Source organism: Labrus bergylta, chromosome 13, assembly GCF_963930695.1.
Source record: "Labrus bergylta chromosome 13, fLabBer1.1, whole genome shotgun sequence".
In the NCBI taxonomy this organism is placed as follows: Eukaryota; Metazoa; Chordata; class Actinopteri; order Labriformes; family Labridae; genus Labrus; species Labrus bergylta.
This window is the reverse complement of record NC_089207.1, coordinates 26,056,746-26,082,112: the sequence shown is the minus strand read 5'-3', so window position 1 is coordinate 26,082,112 and position 25,367 is coordinate 26,056,746. Positions and strand designations below refer to the sequence as shown.

The following is a 25,367-nucleotide window of genomic DNA, read 5'->3' as shown; positions in this document are numbered from 1 at the left end:
AACACTCTCTGCCACAATAATGAGTCCAAATGATGTATTTTGTTCTGTTAATAACTTTATTGACACTGTAGATGATGTACAGTATGTATAGAATATTTGAAATAAATTACCTTTTGACAAACACCATTTACCAGCGAGCTCCTGCAAAAGAATCGAAACACATTTGGGGCGACACAAGTTATTATAAAACAATGATTATAGTCTTCTTATTTTCAAAAAGCATTATTTACATATCACAGGTGACTTTTACCTTTTCTCGTCTGCCTTAGCCGCCATTTTCTTCTTTTCCTCCTCCTTCCCTTCATCAGCCTCAGCTCCTCCTCCCTCCTCCTTATCTCCGCCTCCATTAGCCGCTGTCTCTCCTCCTCCTCCTCCTTCCCTCCTCTTCTCCTCTTCCTCCCGTCGCCTCCTCTCCTCCTCTACTCGCCTCCTCTCCTCCTCCTCCTCTCTCCTCCTCCTCTCCTCCTCCTCCTTCTCCTGCCTTCGTTTCTCCTCCTTGAGTTGGAGAAAGACGGATCGGGCCCGCTGCCCCCTGTGGTGTTTCTGCAGGATGACGGTGGCGACGCGCAGGCGCAGGAAGACGCGCCTCCAAAAGTGAGCGCGGTAGTTCTTCTGGATGGTGACGACGCTGGACAGAACCCTCTTGTACTGTTTCCTAGTGACAAACAAAAGCACACATCAAAAAAAAGCAGCCACATTTACTTCAACATTATCACATTTAGTTTCACCCGCAAACATAAAATGTGACATTGCTACATGATCGCCTCCCCATCCGCCCACTGGCATTCTCAGTTTAATAAACGCTAGGATAAAAAAGCTTGTACATTGTGAAATGTGCAGTGTTTAGAGTCTGATTGGCCATTGTGGCTGTGTGGGCTCCTGAGTTTAACCCTGTGACTAAGCCCCATCATCCACACACTGCACATGCACTGAATACACACATGTATAAACACAAGCACACACACATGTCTAACTAAAGGACCACACACACCGCCTTTGAATCTCTGACCTTTAGCCTCCACAGTAATGACTCTGTGGCCTCTGACAGCTCTAATGTTACACATAATAACACAAAAGGCTCTACTCATCTCTTGCTTTGCCTCTGTAGGGAATAGAACTCGCAACTTGCACACTGTCATCAGTCCCTTTATACTCTCCCAGAAGAGGGACTATATGTGACCGCACGGCAGCACACAGGTGGAACACAGCTACAGTACATGCCTTAGGGCTTCTGTATGTGCATATTTTTAAACCACCATACTGATGGATGTCCTGTCTGACAGCCAGAGGGATAGTCAGCGAAAAAGTCACTGCTCAAGCCAAAAAAAGAGATTTATTCAGGGGATAAAAACATCATCAACTGTCCAGCTGATAGTAATCTGTGAGCATGAACAGGGCTTTAGTTTCCTGATAATTTAAGTCGGTTTAAAAGTGGTCCAACTTAAAAAGCCATGACTTGTGTAATAGTACAGATCACACTAGTCTTTGCGAGATATATTCGTCAACTTGATGAGATATTGTTAACTTCAGTGTAGAAGCTCCAAGTTGCTTCAAGGTCAGAATGTTCCTTCTATTACTCAGTGCCTGAAATAATAAAGTTAATAAAGTTTTTGAAGCTAACAGTAGGATCCAAACGAGAGAAAGTTTGCTTCCAGATTGTTTAGAAATAGAAATCAGGGTGTCTTTTGCGTCCGTTTATTTACTTTCCTCCCTGTCCTTAAAAACCAAAAGAACCCTGAACACTTTTCATCGCTGCAGAATTTTGAAATTATTTTGCAATCAGAGTGGATGATTCAGAAGTGTGTTCAGGCGACCTACTGGAGTACATACACTATGTAGTAGGTGTGACACATTGCTCAAAGTCTGCATGACATATTTGTTATGTAAACAAAAGTCCTCTTGATTTCAACAAAGCACAGCATACGTTTGTAAAGAGTTACCCACTGGCGAGTCAGCGTGTTTTTAGAGGCTCAAAAGATTTTACCTGTGAGATTAAATAACTTCAAAGTTTGTGTATTGCTCTAGAGAGCCTACAACTTCTGCAAATGTAAATAAAGACACAAAGGTAAAAGTGCAAAGGCATGTACATGCACACATCATTTCCACCTTAAAACACAAACAGACAAGCTGCACACCTCTATGACAAAACAAACACTGACAACTGTCGCTGCCACTCAGCTCCCACCCCCCGCCCCCCCACCCTGCACACTCTACCACTCACCTTGCCACATAGCTGAGGATGTGGGCGCGGATCACCATGCCAGCCCGGCGCCGCACCTCTTCCCTCTCCTTCTCCAGCCTTTGCTCCAGGACCTCCTTCAGGAACACCTGCGGGACAAGCAGCGCCACGGCCCACAGGGAGGGACAGAGACAGAGACACACAGACAGAAAGGGAGGAGGGGAGGGGGGGTGGAAGGGGAAGGAGACAGGATGGGTTAGTTCCTCTCCTTGGTTTGGCTGCAAAAGAAGGCCCACAGAGATGTGAAGGGCCCCTGTTGTTTTGTTGGCAGCACCCTGTGCCCGCTGCAGAGGAAGCTGTGGGCCAGCTGAGGCTAGCAGGCTAGCTGCTCTTCTTGACTGCAGAGCAGAGCAGAGGGGAGAACAGGCACTGGGACTGCAGTGTCGCTGCAAGAGCTGCTGCTGCAGAGCCTCATTGTGTTCAGGCGTCCTTCCTGAGAGTTTCCCTACTAATGCTGCTACCGCTGCACACTGATAGCTCGACTGACGTGCGCAGGCAGAGAGGCACAGAGAGAGGGAGGGGAGAGGTAGGGAGAGGAGGGATGGAGAGATGAGTGGGCGGGATGGTGGCTGGTGTCCAGATAGAAAGCCACACCCCTACTTGCTCTTATGAGGAAGACAAAAAGTTTGCTTAACCCCTCACTTGCTCCTGGAGACTTTTTTAAAAGTTGGTCCTCTTTCTGTGGGACTTTCGGCAGCCTAGATCTCATTCTACACTAAAACTCACACATGAAGTCACATGACTTTTTAAAACACAATCAGATTGTGATCAGATGACTACGTTAGCGGGCTGGGAGATTCAACAACCTACATTAAATGTGGGGGGGTTTATGTAATATTGGATTTCTCTAGCCTGGAAGATCAAGCGATTGTATTAGAGGGGGAGACCTTGGAGTGTCTGTGTGTGTGTTTCCCAGATGCTCCACTAATCAAAGGGTCCCACAGCTGCACCCCGGCCTGCCTTAGAAAAGTCTGTGAAAGGAGGAAGCTTCCTTTTTCGTCCACATCCTTCCCTCGTCTGTGAAACAAATGGCTCCCAAACACACGTACACAATCCGTTCAACGTCACCTGAGCCCCTAATTCTGAGCATACACTTCCTCTACACAATCAGGGCATATAATTACATACAGATTGTTTCTGAAAAGGAAATGCACCCCCCCCCCCCCCCTCCTCAACTCTCTTAATCCCCTTCCCACAACCCACACTACATTTCCTGAGCCCAAAAATATTACACTGCCATCAAAAACCCGAGCATGTGGACTGACCGACACAGACACAGCCACTCTTTGCATTTTTGGGGGTCGCAAATCAAATATTTCTATGTATACACAGTTTAAAGTGGAGCAGCAAAGTCAGCCACAGGTCAACGTTTTGACCCCCAGAAAAACAAGTTCTCTCTCTGAAGTGACTGTGTGAAAGCTTTAATATACATTGGCATGTGTTTAAATGTGGGATGTTCAGCGGTTATAGATTCATTAAAAACCAACATGTGGTTCACATTGAACATTTTTGGTCTCCATGTATATCCCAGCATACCATGTGTGCAGTTGACACTATATAAAGTAGTGCCAGCAAAATAAGGGTAAAACAACAATATTGTCTAGAAGGGGAATCAACAAATTTAAAATGTCTCTGTGAGTTAACAACCATGGAGCAACCACTAATTAAGGCAGGAAGTAAAAGACGGAGAAAATGGGATTTTGGCTGATTTAAAAAAGCCAACAAAGCTGTTGTATCTATATCCACTTTATGTTTTGTAGGGGTCATTCATGCTCCCCTCTTTAGTGCACATGAGGCAAAAGAGGCTGTACTGTCAGGATCAAACAAATCAGTTAAGGTTAATTATTCAATGAGAGCTTTTAGTGGGTTAGTTGATGATTGTTTAAAACAATCATTACAGATGCAAAGAGAGTCAAGAAAAGAGAATTAGGGCCAGAGAGAGAAATGATGAGTGAACGATAAGAGCTGAATTGCAAAGGATGCCAATCGTTTTTTCATTTAAAGATGTGTCTTTCCTCAAACCTCTGCAACTCTTCTTCACCTCCGCGAAAATCACTCACCTAGACTTGAGTTTATTAAATCAGCCGCTTTGTAAACGTCAAGTAGCTAACACTCTTCCAGCTACAATAAGACGGACTCAGGATTACTGTAAGCCCCCGAACTGGGTTACAGTTACAGTAACAGTTGTTGTTGGTTTCAGGGTTTTGAGGAATAACCATGAAACTCTGTGGTTGTCAACAGGAGAGAAGTAGACTGACCACAACCGGCCTGCAAAAAAATCTTTGGGACATGAGTCATGGCTGGGGCTGTCCAAGCTGTGGCACACATTAACAGCTTGGGAACGACAGCAGCTTGACTTCTTGGGAAAGATCAGTCAGTGAAGACAACATATTTAACCATCACAATGGCCTCTTTATGTTGAAGAATAGGTTTGATAACATTGATATTCTATTTTCATAAAGGTATGTATGTTCATACCTGTGTGGGCAGCCCCGTCACTCTGGCTTCTCTCCATTAGTGCATGTCCATAGGATCCTGTTTCTGCATGTGTGTGTATATTTCAGCCTATGTGTGTGTTCATGACTTGAAAACTGAAATTTCCCCTTGCGGGGATCAATAAAGTAAATCTTAAATCTTAAATGATGGGGATTCAGGTCCTATTTTTGAGACAGAAAGCTGGTTCTCACAAAGTTTACCCAAAAATGTAGTGTTTGAGACTTTGTGATTGGATAATGTAAGGTATAAAGTTACAAGTATTTTAAGGTCGGTGGTTACATTCACTGTGAGTTTCAAGGGCTTGAATGTAAGTCAAAGTAATGTCCTCCTTTGTGACATAAACAAGTTGGAGCATGTGTGTGTAAGTGTTAATTTGTGTGTGCATATGTGCTTCACCTTTGTTTTCCCCAGTTGCCACTCTTTCTGGGCTTTGTCATGAAGTGTGAGAAGCTCCGAGCTGCTCTGTTTCTCATCATCTGTGTGGATTTTGTTCTTCACGATCATCTTGTACCTTTGGCAACACAAACACACATAAGCACAAACATTTAGATAATCAAGAACAGTAGAAAGCAATATTCCTTGTTTGGATTACAGCGGGGGAAAAAACATTTCTTGTTTCTTGCTTTTTTGAGTTAGTCAAACCTAAATGTATCATGTTTGAGTTAAGTCATCAGCTTTGGTGTGCACAGAGCTTTTCTGTGGGTATTTTTCTGACCTGCTGAAGAAGTCCTTAAATGTTCTGCGGACAGGGAATCCAGCCCTGCGGATCTTCACAGTTTCCAGCATCCCAGAGTATCTCAGCTGGTTCAGGACCACATCAGGATCAAACCGGTTGGCCTTCTGTGGATGAAGATACATTTAACAATATGAAACCTACAAACAAGGAAACAGTTGTTCATTCCTTCTGAGAGACAGTAAATGTTTAATGGACTTGAGCTTGTAAAGCCCTTTTCTAGTCTTCTATCAACAGCTGTCCATTTAAAGTCAACCTACATGCAGGTCTTAGTCAGCATGTTGGATGTTATGCTGATTATCTGCTAGAGTCCTCACCAAAACCAAGAAAATGGATCACATCAGTCCAGTTCTGAGGTCTTTACACTGGCTCCCAGTCTGTCAGAGAATAAACTTTAAAATCCTGTTGCTGGTTTATAAAGCGCTTAATGGTTTAGGGCCAAAATACATTAGTGACCTCCTGATTAATTACGAACCATCCAGACCGCTCAGGTCGTCTGGGACAGGTCTGCTCTCTGTCCCCAGAGTCAGAACCAAACATGGAGAAGCAGCGTTCAGTTTCTATGCTCCTTATATCTAGAACAAACTCCCAGAAAACTGCAGGTCTGCTAAAACTCTCAGCTCTTTTAAATCCAGGTTGAAGACTCACCTGTTTACAGCTGCCTTTCATTAAACAGCTTTAATAAGATTTTAAACTTTTACTCTGCACTGTAATCATTATTGTTTCTTTTAACTCTTTTAATTTCTTTACTTTTATTTTTTTTATTTAAATTAATTTCATTTGAATTATTTTTATTTGAACCTACTTTCCGATTTAATAATTGATTTTTTTAATTTTCTATTTTAATGTTTCTTTTCTTTCCTCTGTCATGATGCTTCTGATGTCTTGTGTGAAGCACTTTGAATTGCCTTGTTGTTGAAATGTGCGATATAAATAAACTTGCCTTGCCTTAGGGGAAACTTTGGCACAACTGAACACTGCAGGCAAATATAATCCTCCACTTTTGAACCCACTCACTTATTGAAATGTAGAGTCATGTTAAACCTGAGCAAAAAGGTAAATAACCACGCTGAGTGCTATCATTTGACATTAACAATCAGGTTACTGCACAGAAAAGTCATGCTAACAGAAAGAAACCTGAACAGCATAGAGCAACCAGGGGAGGCCTTTCCTTTTGGAATAATAAGCTGCATTGTTCACAGCTCACCAATGATCCTCAGGCCTGCTTATCAGTATGGATCTGTGACGTCTGCCGCCTCACACCTCTGCACAGGTGGCCTGACCGCTCAAAGGGACCACACGAACGCCATTGTCAGCCAGAGGTCAGACGGCACTGCTTAAGCCTCACACAAGACCCCCGCATTCCCCAAATGTGTTAGTCTAATTACAGACTAATGCTAGTATGTATGGAAAAAGAAGCATGCATGCATGTGTTCATGTTCATAATCAAACGCACATACCGACTCATAAACATGAGCTCTGAACTCTGCTCTTTAGTGGAGGACTTAGAGGGCTGAAAGAGGTACGGCATGTTGACTTGTTTGAGTGAAAACATGATGACCCTTCTCTTGGTGACATTTCTTCCAAGATGAGCAAGTGCAAGCAAATTGCACTAATACATTCCATGTAAGTATGTGTGTGTTCTGTGTGTGTGTGTGTGTGTGTCTTTGCATGCATGCAGTCATGTAAGATGTTTGTACACGCAATCCTGCCATACTGAAGGATTAACACAGACACAGCTTGTTCCATCTTGAGAGCAACTGAGGCCAGGTGAGCGAGTGTGATGGACAGTGATTGAGAGCCTGGAAAGTGTCAGAGAAAAAAAGAAAAGGAGGCAATCCAAGGAAAGAAGGCAAGACCAGCAAAGTGAAGTTTCCATGCTTATGCAGTAAGTGAAATACATGAAAAGCCAATTCACTCTGTCACATAATTCTATCACTATCCAATATCCAAAAAAAAAGTGGATGACGGTGCAGATTTTTAGAGGTTTTGCAGTTATGTAGTCGTACGTGATCCAGAAATGAAGGCCCGGTAAATAAATGTACTGCTGGCTGCATCTCAGAGGTCACTGCTGCAGCTGGAGCAGTGACCTCTGAACTCTGGTGGAGGGGATAAAGTGGTAGGAATGTAATGGTACACAGCCCTATTATTTGAGGAAGCACAATGAGAGTCTTCACAGCTATGAAGCTGCAGCATGAGTTCATGAGTAATGACAATTTGCAGTAAAACAAGTAAAAAATGTTCTGGATCTTTTTCATGACACTGCATGAAAGGGTGAAAATGGAAATTTGCATGACCTACCTTGTCCATGTTTGGTTTGATGCAGCGCACAAAAAAGGGGTTGGAGGCACTTAGTGTGGCCATCAGTGAATGAAGAGAATCCTGAAACACATCAGTAACAAGAGGAATAACATCAGCAATAACATTAGTTTATTACAAATGTTCCTATGTAAGTCTAATTTCATACAAGGTTTGTTTCATTATCTATATAAATCATAACCACCATTTAAACATAGTTTCATAATTATCTTTGTTGGTTCTAATTTATTTATTCACATTTATTAAAAAAACATCATAATTTAATATGTTTATTATTTCTTTTATATGCATTTGTATAAATCTGTATACCAGTAAGTGAATAATATTTTTTCTGTTTTTAACATTTGTTTTAAACACACAAAAAGAAACGTATAAACACTTAAATATTAAATAATATCTGAGTTTTCTGAGAACACTAAGAATAAACATTTACTTAGTAAAATCAAGGTGTTTGCAATATGCAAAACGATATTCTATATGAGTATGAAGTACATGATTTCTCTCTGTAGTGGGTATGAAGTGTATTAAGTATTAAGTATCAAAAATACAGCTTTTAAGTATTTGCACTAATAGAAAGTCGATTATGTGTCCTGAGTTACTGTCCATAACTGATACAGGGACAATCAGAGTTTTCAGTTACACACAACAAAAAACTTTTAAAACTTAAAATCATGAGATTAAATTGTGTGTTTAGTAAGTAAGTGTTGTGGACAAAATGCATCAAATAGTAATGATTTATTAAAGCTTATCACACACACACACACACACACACACACACACACACACACACACACACACACACACACACACACACACACACACACACACACACACACACTACGAGGACCCTCGAACCTTGCCGTTTCTCTCCTCAGACAGTCTGTCTCCAGCGAGGCCGGGCCTGGCAGAGGCGAGTATGATTGGCCCCTGGTTGGCCTCTCTCTGCCCAGCCATCAACCCTAATCCCCCGGCTCTAAGTACTGTAGGCCAGGGCAGCCTGCCAAAATCTCCCCTGCTCCCTCTCTCTCTCTCTCTCTCTCTCTCCCTCTCTCTCTCTCTCTCTCTCTCTCTCTCTCTCTCTCTTCTCCATACTGCAGTTAGGACATGCTAAGCTTAGCCCTTCAGTTCACCCTTTCCATGACCATAACCACATATTTCATACATCCCAACACCCATTATTCTCTGCAGATCAGACACACTGAGAGCATTCTTTTTCCCCCCTCTAACACTCTGTGATTTCTGCCTGCCCGCTCACCCTCACCATGCAGAGAGTCAAATGTTAAGGGTTAAGTGATTACTACATGCAGCAGAACATGGGAGACTATTGGCTCATTGTCTAAGTGGTGACAGCATCATACAATCTTGTCTGACAGAAACTTCAGTCTCACCCTGAACTGAGAGCTGACGGTGGGCTTGCGTCGGGCTGTTCCCATCTTTAAGGTCTCGTCTCCATTTCTGCTACCGACACGCTCAAAGAGGTCGTAGATGAAGTCCAGCCTGCAGATGCAGTCAGAGAGACGGGATACGTTGGTGAAAAACTAAACCAAGAAAGAGAAGTAAAGCACACAGGTTTGTGCAGACAACAAGTGTGATACCTGCTGTCTTTGAGAATAAACAAGATGTCGTCTCTGAAGGTGTCTCTGTTCTTCTCAAGGATCCCTCGCACATCATAAAGCACCTATAATAGACGAGAGGTAGAAAAAAAAGGTTAGATATAGCAGAGAGGGATAACAACTCCGACAAGATAAATAAGGAAATAAATAAAAAAAATATATATAAAATAAGAAAAGACTTGATGGTTATACAGCGGAACAAAAAAGCAACAAAAACTGAGTAAAAAAAGAACGATGAGAAATTCAACAGAAAATAGAATTAGGTAAAGATGTACAAATTATACACTTGGGTCATTAATATGTTTAATGCACTGTGCAAATATAGTTGAAATGAAGTTATTAATATGCAGCATTATCCAAATAGAATACAGGTTAATAAAATTCACTGTTAAGCAGTAGAAAACACGCAGTCATTCAAGTCAACGGCTCAAATCCAAAGAGCTTTATATAATGTATGACATGAAAACTTATTGAACCATTTAATGTAAGGTTTGTGTGGTTGGAGAATTCTTATTGAAAAACCACAGTTATTTTCTGTAATAATGTCAAGGGGCTATAAAGTGTTGTTCCAATAAAGTTTAAGGGAAATGTCATTTTAAAAGTTTTCAACTGTGTGTGTTTGTGTGTGTGTGTGTGTGTGTGTGTGTGTGTGTGTGTAATGGATTTCTCAGAGCAACATTGTATCATGTACAGTATATTACATCTGATCTCTCTTGGGAATGACACTTTGAGTCTCAATGAGATTAGGTATGTACATCAATAAAAAAAGAACAGCAAATAAGCTTCCTCAAAGCAAACTGTTAAACAATCTATCTATTGATTTTTTATCATGAAAAGATGTCTGTATATACACATATAATTTATACACATATATACATGCGTGCACATTACCCCTGCAGCAAACTGGGTTATGCAAAATTTTGCAAATATTTCAAACTTAAGGCAAAGTTGTCCTTAAAAAATAAAAATTAAAGACTTCAGGAAAGAGATTAAAAAAAATTACTTCTGTATTTGTATTCATATCAATATTTATAATCCCAGGCTATTCAAAGTCATAGTCATAAAAAGCACACCAGCATCCTAAATCTTGTTTGTCTTGTTGTATTGTTTAGTTTATTGTGTTGAATGTGCACTTTTTTCTTAACCTTTGGCAAAATAACAAGAGGCAAAATCCAGAGTGAAGAATTTGTGTTTTAAAAATGTAAACTTGCACTTATATGTGCACTAAGTGAGACATGAGATGGACTGTGAATGTGTGTTTGAATGCTGGGTATGACCAGAGGCGGGGGATGGGGGGGGAGGGCACTATGTGAGTGCAGCGGAGGGCCTATGTGTTAATGCAGTCACCTGTTGAGTTCAGTTCAGCCTTCGTCTTAGCAACATGACATTCCTTTCCTCGCCCTGACTGAAATTCATGCACTCAGAGTGTTTATCTGTATGGGTGTTTTGCAAGTGTGTGTGTGTGTGTGTGTGTGTGTGTGTGTGTGTGTGTGTGTGCCCCTGTGTTATGAAAGCGCGTAGAAAAGATTTTATGCAAGAAAAGGCAAAGACGTAAAATAAAAAATGCTCCCTCTAATCTAATAAGGATCACATACGTGTGTGTGTGTGTGTGTGTGTGTGTGTGTGCGTGTGAGCTCGTATTCACAGCTGTGTGTGTATACTATAATCCAGTAACAACCCCTATCCCTCGTTCTCCAAGACTAGAGGCTGATGGGGAGCCATGAGATTTAAAACTTGACGACACATGTATTTATAAATGACGGACACACTGATTACACTCCATTCCCCTCTCATTGAAACATGCTCATACAAAAGGTCGTCTGTCTGCACGCTTCAGGTTCAGTTCAATAAGACGGTAAAGTGGGATGGTCTCATGATGCTGCAGAGAAACAGCTTCATCAAGAGGAACTACATACAGTTTGAATGCAATCTCTTAAGACTTGTAAAATGTTTATGTTTGGCCCCCTGAGTTCACAATGTGTAGCGTGCTTATTTTGTCAGACTTCAATTTGAACTGACTGCATTTCTCTGGAACCACGTTGATAATCGAATCAACGGGAGGATGCATCTATTTCCCTCAATGAACTTGCGGTACCGTTACAGATAACAGAAGGAGCTTTCAGAGAGGCAACTCAATTCTGCAGAAAAAGAGTGTGTGGGGGGGGGGGGGGGAGGGGGGGTGGACAACTGGTTGGCCTGCCTGTCCTTTCTGGCCTGAATCATTGCCATATCATCATGCCAGGCTTGTGACTGAGCTTCCACACTCACACTGAGGAGACCTTGTCTGAGGCAGGCTTCATAAGGTCATTTTTTTTTATCAGCCATCCCCCATCCCCCAAACACACTCAATCACTTACACACGACACACACACACTTCAGTACATCCAAAACCTCCTGCCTTATTCACCTTCTCTAGTTGTGCACTTATCTTTTCGGAGGAGAGGCCAGAATCAGCATCATGTTCTCCACTACTACTAACCCATTTTTATAACTTTCTCCTTCAGGGAGCTTTGATTTGTATCTGTGTGAGTGTTGTGTATGTAAGTGTTAATTACCTCTCCAGCGTAGTGCTTGATGCCAAACTGGTGATCGTTGACTCTGGGCTTCACGTAGTACTGATTAGTCTGAGAAGAAAGGATAAAGTAATGACTCAGTTTTAGAAATGACATAGAAATTGAAATAAAAACATTTATACACAGTAAGATGTATTACCTTACATTTAAAATGAAACCGGTTTCATTCTGATTCAAAGACAGATGTTTGAACTGGTTCCCTACATTTGGAACATCTTTATTTTGACAACCTGAACTATTTGTCCTCTCTCTAGACACGATTGATTCATGCTGTTTGAGTACTATCTTACTCTCATTAGTTATGTAGAAAAAACTGTTTTTCAAAAGATCTATAAAGGCAATGGTATTTTTTCTGTTTATCTTTGAATTGTATTCTTCATAATTCTTACTTTAAAAAAAAAGGTTATCATCGGGGTTATTTTTGTTCATGTGTCTTAATATTACAAACTAAAAAAAAAAAATCTACTACAAAATCAACACATTTGACATTTTTCGCTGCTCTTGTACAGTAGATTGATTTCCTCTCAATCAAGTAATACACTTTTAATCTCAATACTAAACAAATCTCCTGCATGAAATCACACAGCTTCCTTCCTTCTTCCCCTTATCCTAACACCTTACACCTCAAGACACCTCAGGGAGAGGTCAGAGGTCATTAGTCTCACTTTATACCTCTCCTGGAAACTCTTTTCTCCTCACACAATGCTAACCAGGCCTGAAGTACAGCTGATCACATTTCAGCATTGTTGTGTGTGCGTGTTAGAGCACTCAGGGGCGTTTACAAACACTGCACAGAATGATGTACAATACTGCACCAAAGGCAACGGGGGCTTCATCAGGTTTAACAGCAGTTATGGCATTTTGGGGTGTTTGTGAGAGGTTGTTCATGTGGGCTGCTCATGTGCAAGAACCTAACAGAAACTGCAGGGTTCCAGGGTCCTCGTGGTGTGTGTTTGTGTTTGTGTGTGGACTCACTGCATGTCGGCTGTGCAGTTTCTCCAAAAGGGTGTAGTCGGTGCCTTTGGGGAAGCGACTCTCCTCATTGATAAGAGCCAACATGCCCAGTTTCTAAAGAGAGAGAGGGGCAGAGAGTGTTAAAACACAGTCATGATGGAACTAGTTATAATCCCATTATGGAACATCTGACAGCTTTTATTATGACAATAAGTACAGGAAACAGCACAGCAATTCATCAATCTTCTTTTCTATCTGTAAAAATAAAGTTCACTTAGGAGGCATGGGGGTTTGGCAGCAACACCTTCTACACCGGTCAAACCAATACAGCAGAGCTCTAAGCCACTTCACAATCATGACATATAGAGGGGAAAAAGGTTGTAGTGTTGTCTTTAGCTTTCTGTAAGTATTTCGGTATGTTGTGATATGACCCAGAAACGTCTCAGTCACAAGCCTCTCTCTGCAGAATATCAATTATAACCATCATTATACCTCTTGTGGTAAAATAATACAATTGTCTCCATGTTTCATTTCAACCATACCTCTCTAAACCGCTGCCTGGTGTACATTACTGTGCATACAACATGCAAAAAGAGACTACATAATGATAGAGTTGTACAGAGAGGTCAGCGTGCTCCGGATGGTGGTTTATTGGTCGGTCCTGGTGGTGACTTTGCTCTCTTGGAGTCTGTCTGACTGTCTGTTACCTTTTCTATGAGATCCAGACACTCAGCATTATCCATCCAGTCTATGGCCTCCCACTGGATCCCCTCCCTGACAAACACACACACACACACACACACACACACACACACACACACACACACACACACACACACACACACACACACACACACACACACACACACACACACACACACACACACACACACACACACACACACACACACACACACACACACACACACAGAGGCAGGGTGTAAATACAAAAATATAAACAACTTGGAAGACACAATGGCTGCATTGTCCGGCATGAGCATGTGATGAAATGAGCCATGTCCAACTTGCTGGCTCATTATACAGGAAAACAACTGTCCGGGGGAGAAACTAAGGCGAATCCAAATCTCTGGCATGCTGCCTGTGTCGCCCCTGTGCTTTCACTGGTTTCCCTGAATACATTTCTTTTCTGTGTTAATTTATGTCTTCACATTTTGAGTTTTATCAAACATGCCAACCTGTTGTACTCCAGCTGCTCCAGAGAGAAGATGTGCTTGTTGAAATACTCCTGGAGTTTTTCGTTGGCGTAGTTGATATTAAACTGTTCGAAGCGGTTCACCTGCAGGACAGAAGAAGATGTCAGCTGCGTGGCTTTAAAACCCCTTACTCAGACATGTTTAATAAAGACTTTAAAACACTCACATGACAAATCACATGTACTCTGTCTCCATCACTGAAACATCCACAGTATGTGATGGTGCAAATGCAACTTCTTTAAAAGTTTAACTGCATTGACGTACATGTTTCTATATTTATTTAATTATATATTTTTATTTTATGTGTTTTCTCTGTTGTGTCTTGTGACGTAAAGGCAAATATCTCATGTGATCCTGATTTGAAAAGTGTAAACTAAGTTAAATGTTATGGTATTATTTTTGGTTGATAAAAACTTGTAAGTATGACTGAAGGAAAGCATGAAAGTAATAAAAAAAAGTTTATAAAAAATAAAAATAAAAGTTTAACTGCTTGTGTGAGCAATGGAGATTCATCACACTTGATTGAGTTTCATAATGGACTCTCTTTCTCTAATGTCACAATGTCCTGATGCTTTGTCCATGGAAAACTGAGCACGTTGAAACTTTCCAAAAAAAGAAGCAAATAATCAAGTTATGACTTCTGTGGTAAACTTTGCACGATATTGGGTCACGATAAGAAAAACTGATGAGAGGAAGCCTTCGAAGCAGACAGCTTTGATCAATTCTGGCAAGACAATATGCACATTGTCCAGAAAATGTATGTAAGAATATATCTACATGTGACAGCTCATAATATATATTTTTTTTACAATAATCTATAGTGCTACAGGCAAAATCAACCCAAATTATTAAAAGATTGATGTTTTAATTTTTATTTTTAGTGCTTTGATAGCACTTAATACAAAAATTCAACTTTTATAGATGTTTGTGTTTTATATATTCAGATTCAAAAACTCGTACAGCTGTTATCAGATTCTTAATTGCCTAAAAAACTAATGTTTCTATCAAAGTCAAATGCCTGCTCAGTTACACACTTCAACAAGTATCTCACTGATATCTTTTTTAATTCTGTTCTATGCCGGCATGTGACATCACCTTTTCCAAACGAGAACAACAAAAGAAGAACGCACTCAATCTTGCACATGGTGTAAACGAAAAGCTCAAAAAGAATAAACGGATTTCAGAGAAAAGTTTTATTTGGGCGATTGATTTTTTCACCTCAAAGTTCTCAAAGCCAAAGATGTCCAAGATGCCGATGGACTTGAAGTTGTCTTTGCCTTTGATCTTCTGGTTGATCCTCATTATGATCCAGGAGAAACACTGAGAATAGAGCGCCATGGCAACCGAGTCCCGCGAGTCCACAGCCTGCAAATCAAGACACAGACAGAGGAGGTTACTATGATTGCCAATACAGACATAAATAATAAGGGTAAGGAAACTTGATATACATGACGTAACAGTATGGTGTGTCGTACATTTCATATGTTTAAATCAGATGGTGGTTAAAGCTGTTAAAACACTAAACACACGTGATGATTGAACTGTGAAGCCTCAGTCGAGTGTCTATTAAACAAATAGTGTTTTATAGACAAAGGTGAGTTATGTCAGCATCTGTCTGCTGTGGGCTACAGGTAAGACAACGTCTGTTTTCACAACAAACACACATTAATCACCTTTATATCTCAAGATTGACACACTGCAGCAGGCAGTATTTACTGTATAACAAAAATGTCGTTAAAAAAAATCAGAGTAATATATGAAAGTGCTGTTGGGGGGGGGGGGTTAAAATACTTTTTAACCCTGCATAAAGAAGTATCACCCACACTGTAGCACCTTTTGTTCCACTTCCAACAGAGGCAGAAAGGTCAGGTGTATTAAAGGCAGGCGGATGGAGTGGTGGAAAGTGGTTGCCATTTACTTCTGCTCCATTAATGAACATTCAAGACTGAGCCGTTCTTAGTTACTTTTAATTCCACTTTCTGACAGTTTAAGTTCCTTGCTAATTGCTTGGAGTGAGATTTCAAATAAAATGTGTTTTGTAAGTTTAAAATAGAGTGAATAGTTCATCTTAAACCAGAGGCTCCTAACATTTTTGGCTTGTGACATAGCTAGTTGGGGCTTGTTGACATCTAGCTATGAAGGAAAGGATCTTTGTTTTCAGATCTGAATGTCTGTAATCTGATTTTCTCATGAGGCCTGAAATATATGTAAGATGATATTATTTACCTGGAAAAAAATTGGAAGATAACCCCCAGATGTGCCATTAGAGTGAAAAAAAGGTGTATCACAAAGATGAAGGTATGATACATTTTTCTAAATTACTGGATTATTGATCCTGAAGTCATTTAATCTGGATCTTTTGCCCCAGATCGGTTGCTGTTGTATCTTGTGACCCTACACAAAGGTCAAACAAACAACAATACCCGTTCCAATTCCTTGTGTTCTTTCATGTTTCAATTATTTTCTTGACTCTGATCTGATTTTCTCCCGCTGCAGAAAAGTCAGCCTTCCAGCCAGACACCACATGTGAACAAATTTTAAAAGTCTGAGCTTAAGCCAGCTGCACTTCCTCCACGGGCATTGTGCTTGAAATGAAAACAAAACAAGAGTGTGGCGGTGTGTACTGTATTTAGGGGGGTAACAATGCTCCTGGGCTTTTGAGAAATCAATCACAGCCCCGACACCTCTTGCAGCTTTGCCGGTGTGAACAGGGAACTGGTGGCTCCAGGATCTCCGTCACAGGGGGGAGAAGAATAGCTGTTTGTCCAGGAGAGCGGGTGGGTTTGGGGAAGCGGGGCGGGGGGGGCTAGAACTGGCAGTCGTGGGGTGGGTGACCCCTGGCCACTGTGAGAAGAAGCCATTCTCACTGATTCCAGAACTGGAATAATGAACTCTATTAAGAGACAAGCTGCTTCAAAGGCCAGCGAGAACAAGCGGCAGCCGGGTCTTTGTCTGCTGATGAAAAGATTTCTTATGACGCTTGTGTCAGTGTGATAATAGTAAAGGTCCGTTCTGCATATTCGCTGATATTTATGCATGCGAGTGGGCGTCGAGGCTCAATCTGGACCAGAAAAGGATGGTGTCGAGCGTCAGCATGTTCTCGTGGCGTCCATTGAAAAGGATAGCACATACATTGAGTTGTTAAATATCCACATTAATTACAGAACGAGGCACCGACAATTGAAGCCAAAGAGTGAGTTATCACGCCAGCGACTCGGTGCCTGGCTGCACAGGCTGCGGAGGAGCAGACTCACTTCAGCCTCAGTCATTGGCCCTATTGTGCTTTTGACTCAGATCACTATCATGATGGCTTTATTGTGCCAGGAATCTGGCAGACAAAAAGCAGGAAATGGCTGGGAGTCACGCAAGGGATCTGGAGAGGCATGTGGGGGGAGGGGGGGGAGAGCTGGAGAAAAGCTGTATGTGTGAATGTGTGTGTCTGTGTGTGACAGGGGGGGGGGGGGGGGGGGGGGGGGGGACAGGGGGCAACTAACAAGCCTCTCCTGTATGTTTGGTGTTTTTAAAGACAGTGGATACTTCTGAATGATCCCTGAACTCTGTGAAATGACAGTGATCGAGGAGAAGTTTCAGGATTTGAGGGTGTTAGTTGTTAGTTGTTAGTTGTTAGTTCCTGCATTGAAGGAAGTTGTGCTATTGTTACCTGCTCCACAGTGAGAGGCGAGCAGATCTCCTCCCCTCTGAGGATCATGGAGCGCTGGGTCAACACTTCTGAAAGCTGGAAGGAGTCCAGGCCAAGCAGCTCGCTGACATTACTGACAACTGAAACACACACACACACACAAACACACAAACATGTACCTTTAAGTGTAACTAATGCAGACTGTTCGGGGCTTCTGACCTGATGTTAAACAACAGAGGTGACTTACAAAGTGTGATTCTTTACAGTGTAAAGGAAACTCTACTCTCTGGGCTGTGCGCTAAGAGTTTTCTGCAGTCACTGTATTCAGTGGTTCATTGGAAAAGAGGTCAGACAAAGCGAACAAAGGAGCCTGGAGCTCATGTTACAGCCTGTTCAGAGCTCTGTCTGCTGCTGCAATGTCAATCAAACTCAGGGTATGGGAAGTAGTGCTGAACGGTGGAACAGTATCAGTGTTAAGCTGCATACCTGCTTTAGAAAAATCAAGTTTAAGCGCTGAATTCCAGAAACAACAACAACAGGATATTACCATACCTTAACTACTTTAAACAATATGTACCACTTAAATCTGCATTGAAGAATAGGAAAATGTGTTCAGTCTTTGCTACAACATCTATAGTAGATGTTTCCCTAACATTGTCGTTGTGTTTACAAATCTAAGGAAATAAACTGAATGTTCTGGATTTAAAAGTGAAGTTGTTTCTTCGTCTGATTGAGAAAGTAACACTTGCTTAGCCAGATTAAAGCTTTAACATGACAAGCTAGCCGAGGGATGAATGATTTATGTGGCTCTAAAATGTAAGATATCCGATCATTTATTTATTATAACTAGTATTTATGTGTACATATGTTCTGTTGTAGCATGAATGGGGAATACGGCAAAGTTGTCGAAGATATTTTTCAATTTCAACGCCAGTAAATATTAGTTTATTGCTTTTCATTTTAAAGATAAAAGCATCCATTGCAGCACATAAAGTACTTCCAAATGTGCTTAATAGTACACTATCACTGTTCATTTGATTACCTGCAATCAATAGAATAATTAAAGGCTAGAAGATAATATGTGAACACAAAAATAACACAGCTCTAACCAGGGAATTATCAAGAAAAAAACTTCAGTTTTTAAGACTTGTTCATGTGTCATGTTTGAACAGTGCATTACAGATTGAGGATACTAAAATCACTATTGTAAGGATTCAATCTAGCCCACTCTGTGTATTGCATGTTTTTTTTTTTTAACTTCATCTCCTACCTCCTTTGGAAGTAATCTGAGCACCGCCAGCAGTCATGAACTCAATGTTTCCCATCAGGAGGACAGCAGAGAGCAGCTTGAACACGTCTCTGATCTCCTCCTCAGTGAATTCCATCACTTTCAGGGCCTCCTGCAACACATAATAGACAAAGTCAAACAATATGTCACCAGAAAGACACTAAAATATGACAGCAGTTAGGACTAAAATATTCCCCCTTAGAGGCACAAAACACTCCAAGAAACATGTTTGAAAATGTCTAAATGTCAACATGATATATTTAAACAACAAGGGTTAAAGTTTCCTAGAAGTCATGTTCCTCTAGTAAGGTGGTATTATGCCTGTGATAAAGGATTACAGCGCCCTCTGGAGGTAGAACAAACCAATTGCACTAAAATCAACCTCGCCTCCTTACCATCACACTGTTGAAGAGCTGCTTGTCATCAAGGCTTCTGTCCTGAACGCAGCCTGACTGGCTCAGGTAATGATATGACTCAGGACCCTCAGACAGGAGGTACATATCTGAAACACACACACACACACACACACACACACACACACACACACACACACACACACACACACACACACACACACACACACACACACACACACACACACACACACACACACACACACACACACACACACACACACACACACACACACACAAATGATGAAACTCACACAGTACAATGAAATCTTATGCCAAGCGGTTTGAAGCGAGTCTTTTAGATTGATCCTTGCTTTCATACTATTGATTATGTCGCATACAGATTGCAAACCTTTTAATGTGAAAGTGATTGTTGATAGGGAGATAAAAGACATAAAAAGATAAACACACATTCAATTACTGGACAGTAATACTAACTTGATAAAAAGGATGTAAAAAGCAAGCTCTACAGCTGTCTCCTGTATAGCTCTTGAAAAAAAACCCCAACCTTATAGCTCTTATATGTCGGTTGTTAGCGCTAAAGGAACCTCTTTCATTTTTAAAGATACATTTTTTGGAGGCTTTTGTGCCTTTAATGGAGAGATAGGATAGTGGACAGAGATGGAAATCAAAGAGAGAGAGAGTGGGGATTGACACACGGGAAAGGAGCCACAGGCTGGATTTGAACCTGGGCCACAGCCTCCAGACATGGGACTTGCACACTATCCACTGCGCCACCAGCACCCCGACCTTTTTTAATTTTTAAGTGTTCTTTAAAGCTCTGTAAAAAACCGACCTTGGTGATCTTTGTCAGCCCCTGCTAACAGAGCGTAGAAGATGTGGTAGTTTCTTTCTCCGGGATTCTGTCGAACAACGCGGTTCTTGGAAAGAGATGATGGTAAAAAAGAAAAAGTTTAAATGTTTCTGGTGAATAGATTATGTCGATTGAATCAAACAATCAAATTGCTGAGAATGTTGCAGCTGATCGCTCCAACATAAACTTACTTTTTCGAGCAAATCTGATGATTTAAAGTCAAGGAGAAACAATGACAAGGTAAAATGAATACACAGTCTGAAACAAACGATTGTAATCATATGCCTCTACAGTAAGTTAAAGACTCAATGAGGGATACAGTCGATGATGCAGCCTCCTTGGATGTTTCCGTTCTGGGAAAAGTGGAGCTGGATAAACTTGCCAAAGCGACTGGAGTTGTTGTTGTACACGGTTTTAGCATTGCCAAAGGCTTCCATGATGGGACTGCAGACAGGGGAGCAGAAAAGAACAAAATCACACCTCTACTATGGACAACAATGTCCTCCCAGAAGTGTATTTCCTATTTCCAGATTTGGATTCTGTTCATGATGAAAGTATGCCCTGATCCCTTACTTAGCTCATTATAAATCTAAACCTCATGCATTACAATTTTGATGGAGACTGTATTTTTTTGCATGTGATGAAGAAATGTGTCAATATCACAAGTACATCATTAAATAAGTAACAATATGAATTAAAAACAACACACACAACATACTAAATACATCCATCTGTCATATAAGCTAAGCACAATCAAATACATTACTATGAACATAAAAGACAAGCTAACAGAATTTGCCATAAGGTTTGAGGTCCATTTGTATTATAACCTAAACATCTGATCATGTGCAAAATACAAACTAGCAATGAGAATACAAACGCTTTTTAAAAGTAACAGGAACTCATTAGCAGCTGTTCATTCACTAGTAAGACTTATACATAAACAGATTTGGGACTATATGCTGTATTGTAAACAGTACCTGCTCTGAACAAGTGCCTGCTCCACCCGGGTGCTTCTCTCAGACAGAGGAGTACTTGCTGAGTTTTGACTCATCACAGAGAGAAACTTCAGCAGCAGCTTGGTGCTCTCTGTCTTCCCCGCACCACTCTCACCACTGGAGACAAAGACAGAAGAACAAACAATAAACGGAAAGTTCTAACCATTTAAGCTTGTATCAAACTTGTCCCATGTGTTAGTCGGTCCCACATAACTGACGTGGGTTATAAAGTGAAGTTTGTTTTTTTTCACCTGATGAGAACACACTGGCTGTCGTGTCTCTTCCACAGGCAGCGGTAACATTCATTGGCCACGGCGAAAATATGAGGAGGCAGCTCCCCCATCTGGTGTTTGCCATACAGTTCGACTGCAGTGCTGTCATACAGGCCTGCTATCTGCTTGTAGGGATTTACTGCAGCCAGGATGGAACCTATGTTGGTCTGAGGGTAATAAAAGACCAGACAAAAAATAAGACAGGGAAAAATGAGGATACAAGAAAGGGAGAAAAACACAGATTATCAGTGAAATAAAAAAAAAACATGGAATGAAAGAGAAAGCTTGGTATTTCCACTAGAATTTGCAGCTTCAACATCTTGCTATGTAAACAACACTTCTTCCAAACTATTTCAGTTCTGCAGAACCCTCCCCCCCCCTCCAGTTTCCCCTCTCTTTCCTCTGACTCACTTACCTATAGTCAGTCATGCTCTTACACTCCCGCATACGGCCTACTTTGCACTGAAGCTGGTAATATTTTAGGATCCTCAGCTCCTGCTCGGGTAATGCGCTTTGGGAAAAAGTGTCTCACAAAAGTGTGTTTATGGGTCATGATTCCACAATGAAATCTTTCTCTTATGCCATGCGGACAGACCGGCCGCACAACTACGGGCGGGGGATTAGGAAATGGGATTTTAACATGTGTCTGTGTGTAATGATTATTTTAATAAAGCCTGGAGGGTGTTTCAAGGAAGACCTCAGTGCTCCTGCTGTGAAAGTAATCCTGGGAATGAGACCGGGTCAAACAAACATATTTGAATCTTGCCTTCTGAAAGGAAAATCCTCCCATGAATACTATTAAAGGTAATACAGGAGTTATTTGTTAAGTGTTTATGTCCTAAAATGCCCCTTGAAAAGACTATTAAAAAAATGTAATCAAGCTTTAGTTGACATTTCCTCTTGATGTTGTTTATTTGGATAACTCAAGGTAATAACATCTAAAATGATCTCTCCTCCAACCTGCAAAACCCCCTTTCCAGAAAAAGGCCCAACAAATAGCCATGGTGCTTCACGGTGAATTATGCAAACAGATACAGATCATGTGGAGCCTTACATAGATGTTGTCTCTCTGATAGCGCATGAAGAGGTTGTGCATGATGGCGGCTTCATGCAGCTCTGCCAGCGTGGACATGTCCTCTACGCCATTGATGCTGCTAGGGTGCATCGGGTACACCATCTCCCTGCTCAGCTCTGCCCTCTGCAGGTAGATCACCTGAAACGACACAAACACACACACGCACACACACACACACACACACACACACACACACACACACACACACACACACACACAAGAAAGTTGGATTTTAAAGCTGATCAACTTTATTTGAACTTGCAGAAGCTTCCAGAAAATAATTTTACATTCGGCTTGAAACTTGACCATCAATCAATGAAAAAAAGTTTTTAAAGTCCAAGTCCAAGTGCAAGCAGAGTTCTGCATCATTCATTTTGCAGCATTCGGCTGGCAGCTTTTAAACTGAACTGGATGACCCTGTGTGGCTTGGCTTGGATATTTGGCTCTATTGTCTGTTATGTCTTACTACCACATAAAGCCAGCTACAGTATATATCTACAATCAGGTATTTTTGGGTTTCTATAAACTATATAACATCAGGAACTGGAAAGCGTCACCATCACAATTTCCCCTAACCCCCAAAAAGATTTCAAACTTTAATCTTTGTCGAGCTAAAATGCAAAATATTCCGTTTTCAATGGCATGGAAATCAGACAGTAGCAATATGCAATTGAACAGTGGAACTACAAAGGATGATATGGGAATTGATTAAGTTTTAACTTGAATTGAATCCAAAGAAAGGTAGACATAAAAAAAACAAAAAACAGTGTCTCTATTGTAGCAATGAAACAGGAACGCAGTCTAAGAAACCCACAGAGATCCACAGAGAGTCTGGCAGACTTTCTGGCTATCACAACTCTAAAGGAAGAGACATGAGATGAGATATCAGACAGACTGTGATGGTCACTTGATGGGAAACTGGTCTGAGAGATCAATACTTGTGTCCGAGGAGCTGAGTTTGTGGTGTCTTTATGTATTACTGATGGTTATACTGGTGTGTTCAGATGTGTCCCAGATGGAAGTAAAACCTTTTTTTTTTCACCCAGTAGTGCTGAGTCAGGACAGAGAAAGCTGATTAGTGAGTGTAGATGAGAGTTTGACGTTTAATCTAGGGAATTTGAGATAACAAGATTAAAAAAATTAATGCAACTTATATAAGATAATATGTCAAGGATTTGTTTACATAATGAATGATGATGAATTACGCTGTAAATAAGTCAGTGTCCTCATAATAAAGCTAGAGGACTCCAAAAGAGACTCTTAGTCATTCAAACTGTTGTTTATCCTCTGAACTACTTCTTTGATGAAACAAACCTTTATTTTGGAAGGTATTTGTGTCTCATCTTTCATAGCCTAAAACAAGTCAAGCTTGAAAGGAGATACTGTTGTTGAAAAGCTGACTCTATCTATAAATCCGAACATAGCTACAACAGCACAATAACAATGCAGCCTTCAGTGGTTTACTACATGTTTCTGTGGTATTAAGGTTTGTGAAAGCTTCACCCTTTCACCTTGAGGGAGTGAGCAGCACTTGCAGTGATGTCATGTTGGAGCAGAGGCTTGCAGATTTACGGCCAGATGTCCCCCTCAACATTTAGTCTAACCCCACCCCACCCATCCTCTCTGGCAAATTGGCCCCGATTTAGCAGGCAGGGCCTCACTGACTGATAAACATATACTGTAACAGACTTTGCACTTCAGCATCGTCATTTTACATTCAATTACATCACTCACTTAGTGTGATGATGTCCTCACGAACAACTGGAGATGTTTCAATAGCGTTTTTTTCTGTTATTATCAGAACATAATTTTATTTTTTTAAATACAACAATACAATATTTTTATATATTTTTTTCTTTTTCTGTATTTGTTCTGATTATCTTCAGCTATTAAGGCAATAATTGGCTAAAATCAGGTTAAAACCTCAAACAATATTTAATTCTCTATCAGAGACATATAGCCTTTTCTTGTGTTTTTATAGGAACAACTTTAAATCTATCTATTCCACATTTTAAACAGTAAAACATGTAAAGAAGTGTCAAAGTACAGAATTATCTACAGTATCTAAGTTTTACTTAATTGGCTATAGCATTAGAAACCTAAGCTAGTCTTTGTTGTCAGGCTGTAGCTACACAAAACCTGAGTGAAGCCTAAACTACATTGAGTGGGGTTTGTATTTCTTATTGAATGGGCCTTTATGAGTTTAACATTGTAAAGGGAGAAATGTGTTATGCCATAACACAAAAGTAATACTCTAAAAGAAATACAAAAAGCAGCTTCAGCTAACATTTGTTATAGGCCTATATGTTACTGAATTTCTTCATCTTCAGTTCATGTAAATTACAAGAAAATAAAAATAAATATCAACCTTTTAGACCTTTATTTTGAAAATATCAGCTTCCTATAGCTCCTATAGGTCCAGATTTACTTATTATGTCCAACATTTGCTCAAACAAACCAAAGACATTTGAGACGTCTTAATCCTGTGTCAGCATTCTTTCCATTCCCAAAACACAAGTTCAAAGTTACTCAGAGGTGGCTCAGAGCGAAGATAATACAGGATAACAAACATCTGGAAGACGCTTCAGGTCCATGTTACACTCTCGGTTTCAGGGAGAACCTCAAGTTTCAGCGCAGGAAAACAAATATAGCAGCTCTAGCCAAACACACAAAGAGTATGTGTATTTGGAAAGCACCCGTACCACAACACAACACAAGAGAGGAAC

General features: G+C 40.8%; 1 protein-coding gene across 1 annotated transcript in view; it reads right to left on the bottom strand.

Moving 5' to 3' along the window:
* myo10l3 (myosin X, like 3) overlaps positions 1-25,367 on the bottom strand; it is a 56,084-nt gene that overhangs the window by 10,204 nt on the left and 20,513 nt on the right. The window contains 24 exon segments of the mRNA XM_065962219.1: positions 111-141; positions 251-300; positions 303-377; positions 379-655; positions 2,222-2,328; positions 5,132-5,246; positions 5,451-5,575; positions 7,770-7,850; positions 9,176-9,284; positions 9,383-9,465; positions 11,956-12,024; positions 12,949-13,041; positions 13,635-13,701; positions 14,124-14,224; positions 15,360-15,506; positions 17,803-17,921; positions 19,052-19,181; positions 19,465-19,571; positions 20,279-20,363; positions 20,488-20,501; positions 20,616-20,740; positions 21,277-21,411; positions 21,546-21,733; positions 22,621-22,779. Of these exon segments, the coding sequence (XP_065818291.1) occupies positions 111-141; positions 251-300; positions 303-377; positions 379-655; positions 2,222-2,328; positions 5,132-5,246; positions 5,451-5,575; positions 7,770-7,850; positions 9,176-9,284; positions 9,383-9,465; positions 11,956-12,024; positions 12,949-13,041; positions 13,635-13,701; positions 14,124-14,224; positions 15,360-15,506; positions 17,803-17,921; positions 19,052-19,181; positions 19,465-19,571; positions 20,279-20,363; positions 20,488-20,501; positions 20,616-20,740; positions 21,277-21,411; positions 21,546-21,733; positions 22,621-22,779 (2,592 nt within the window).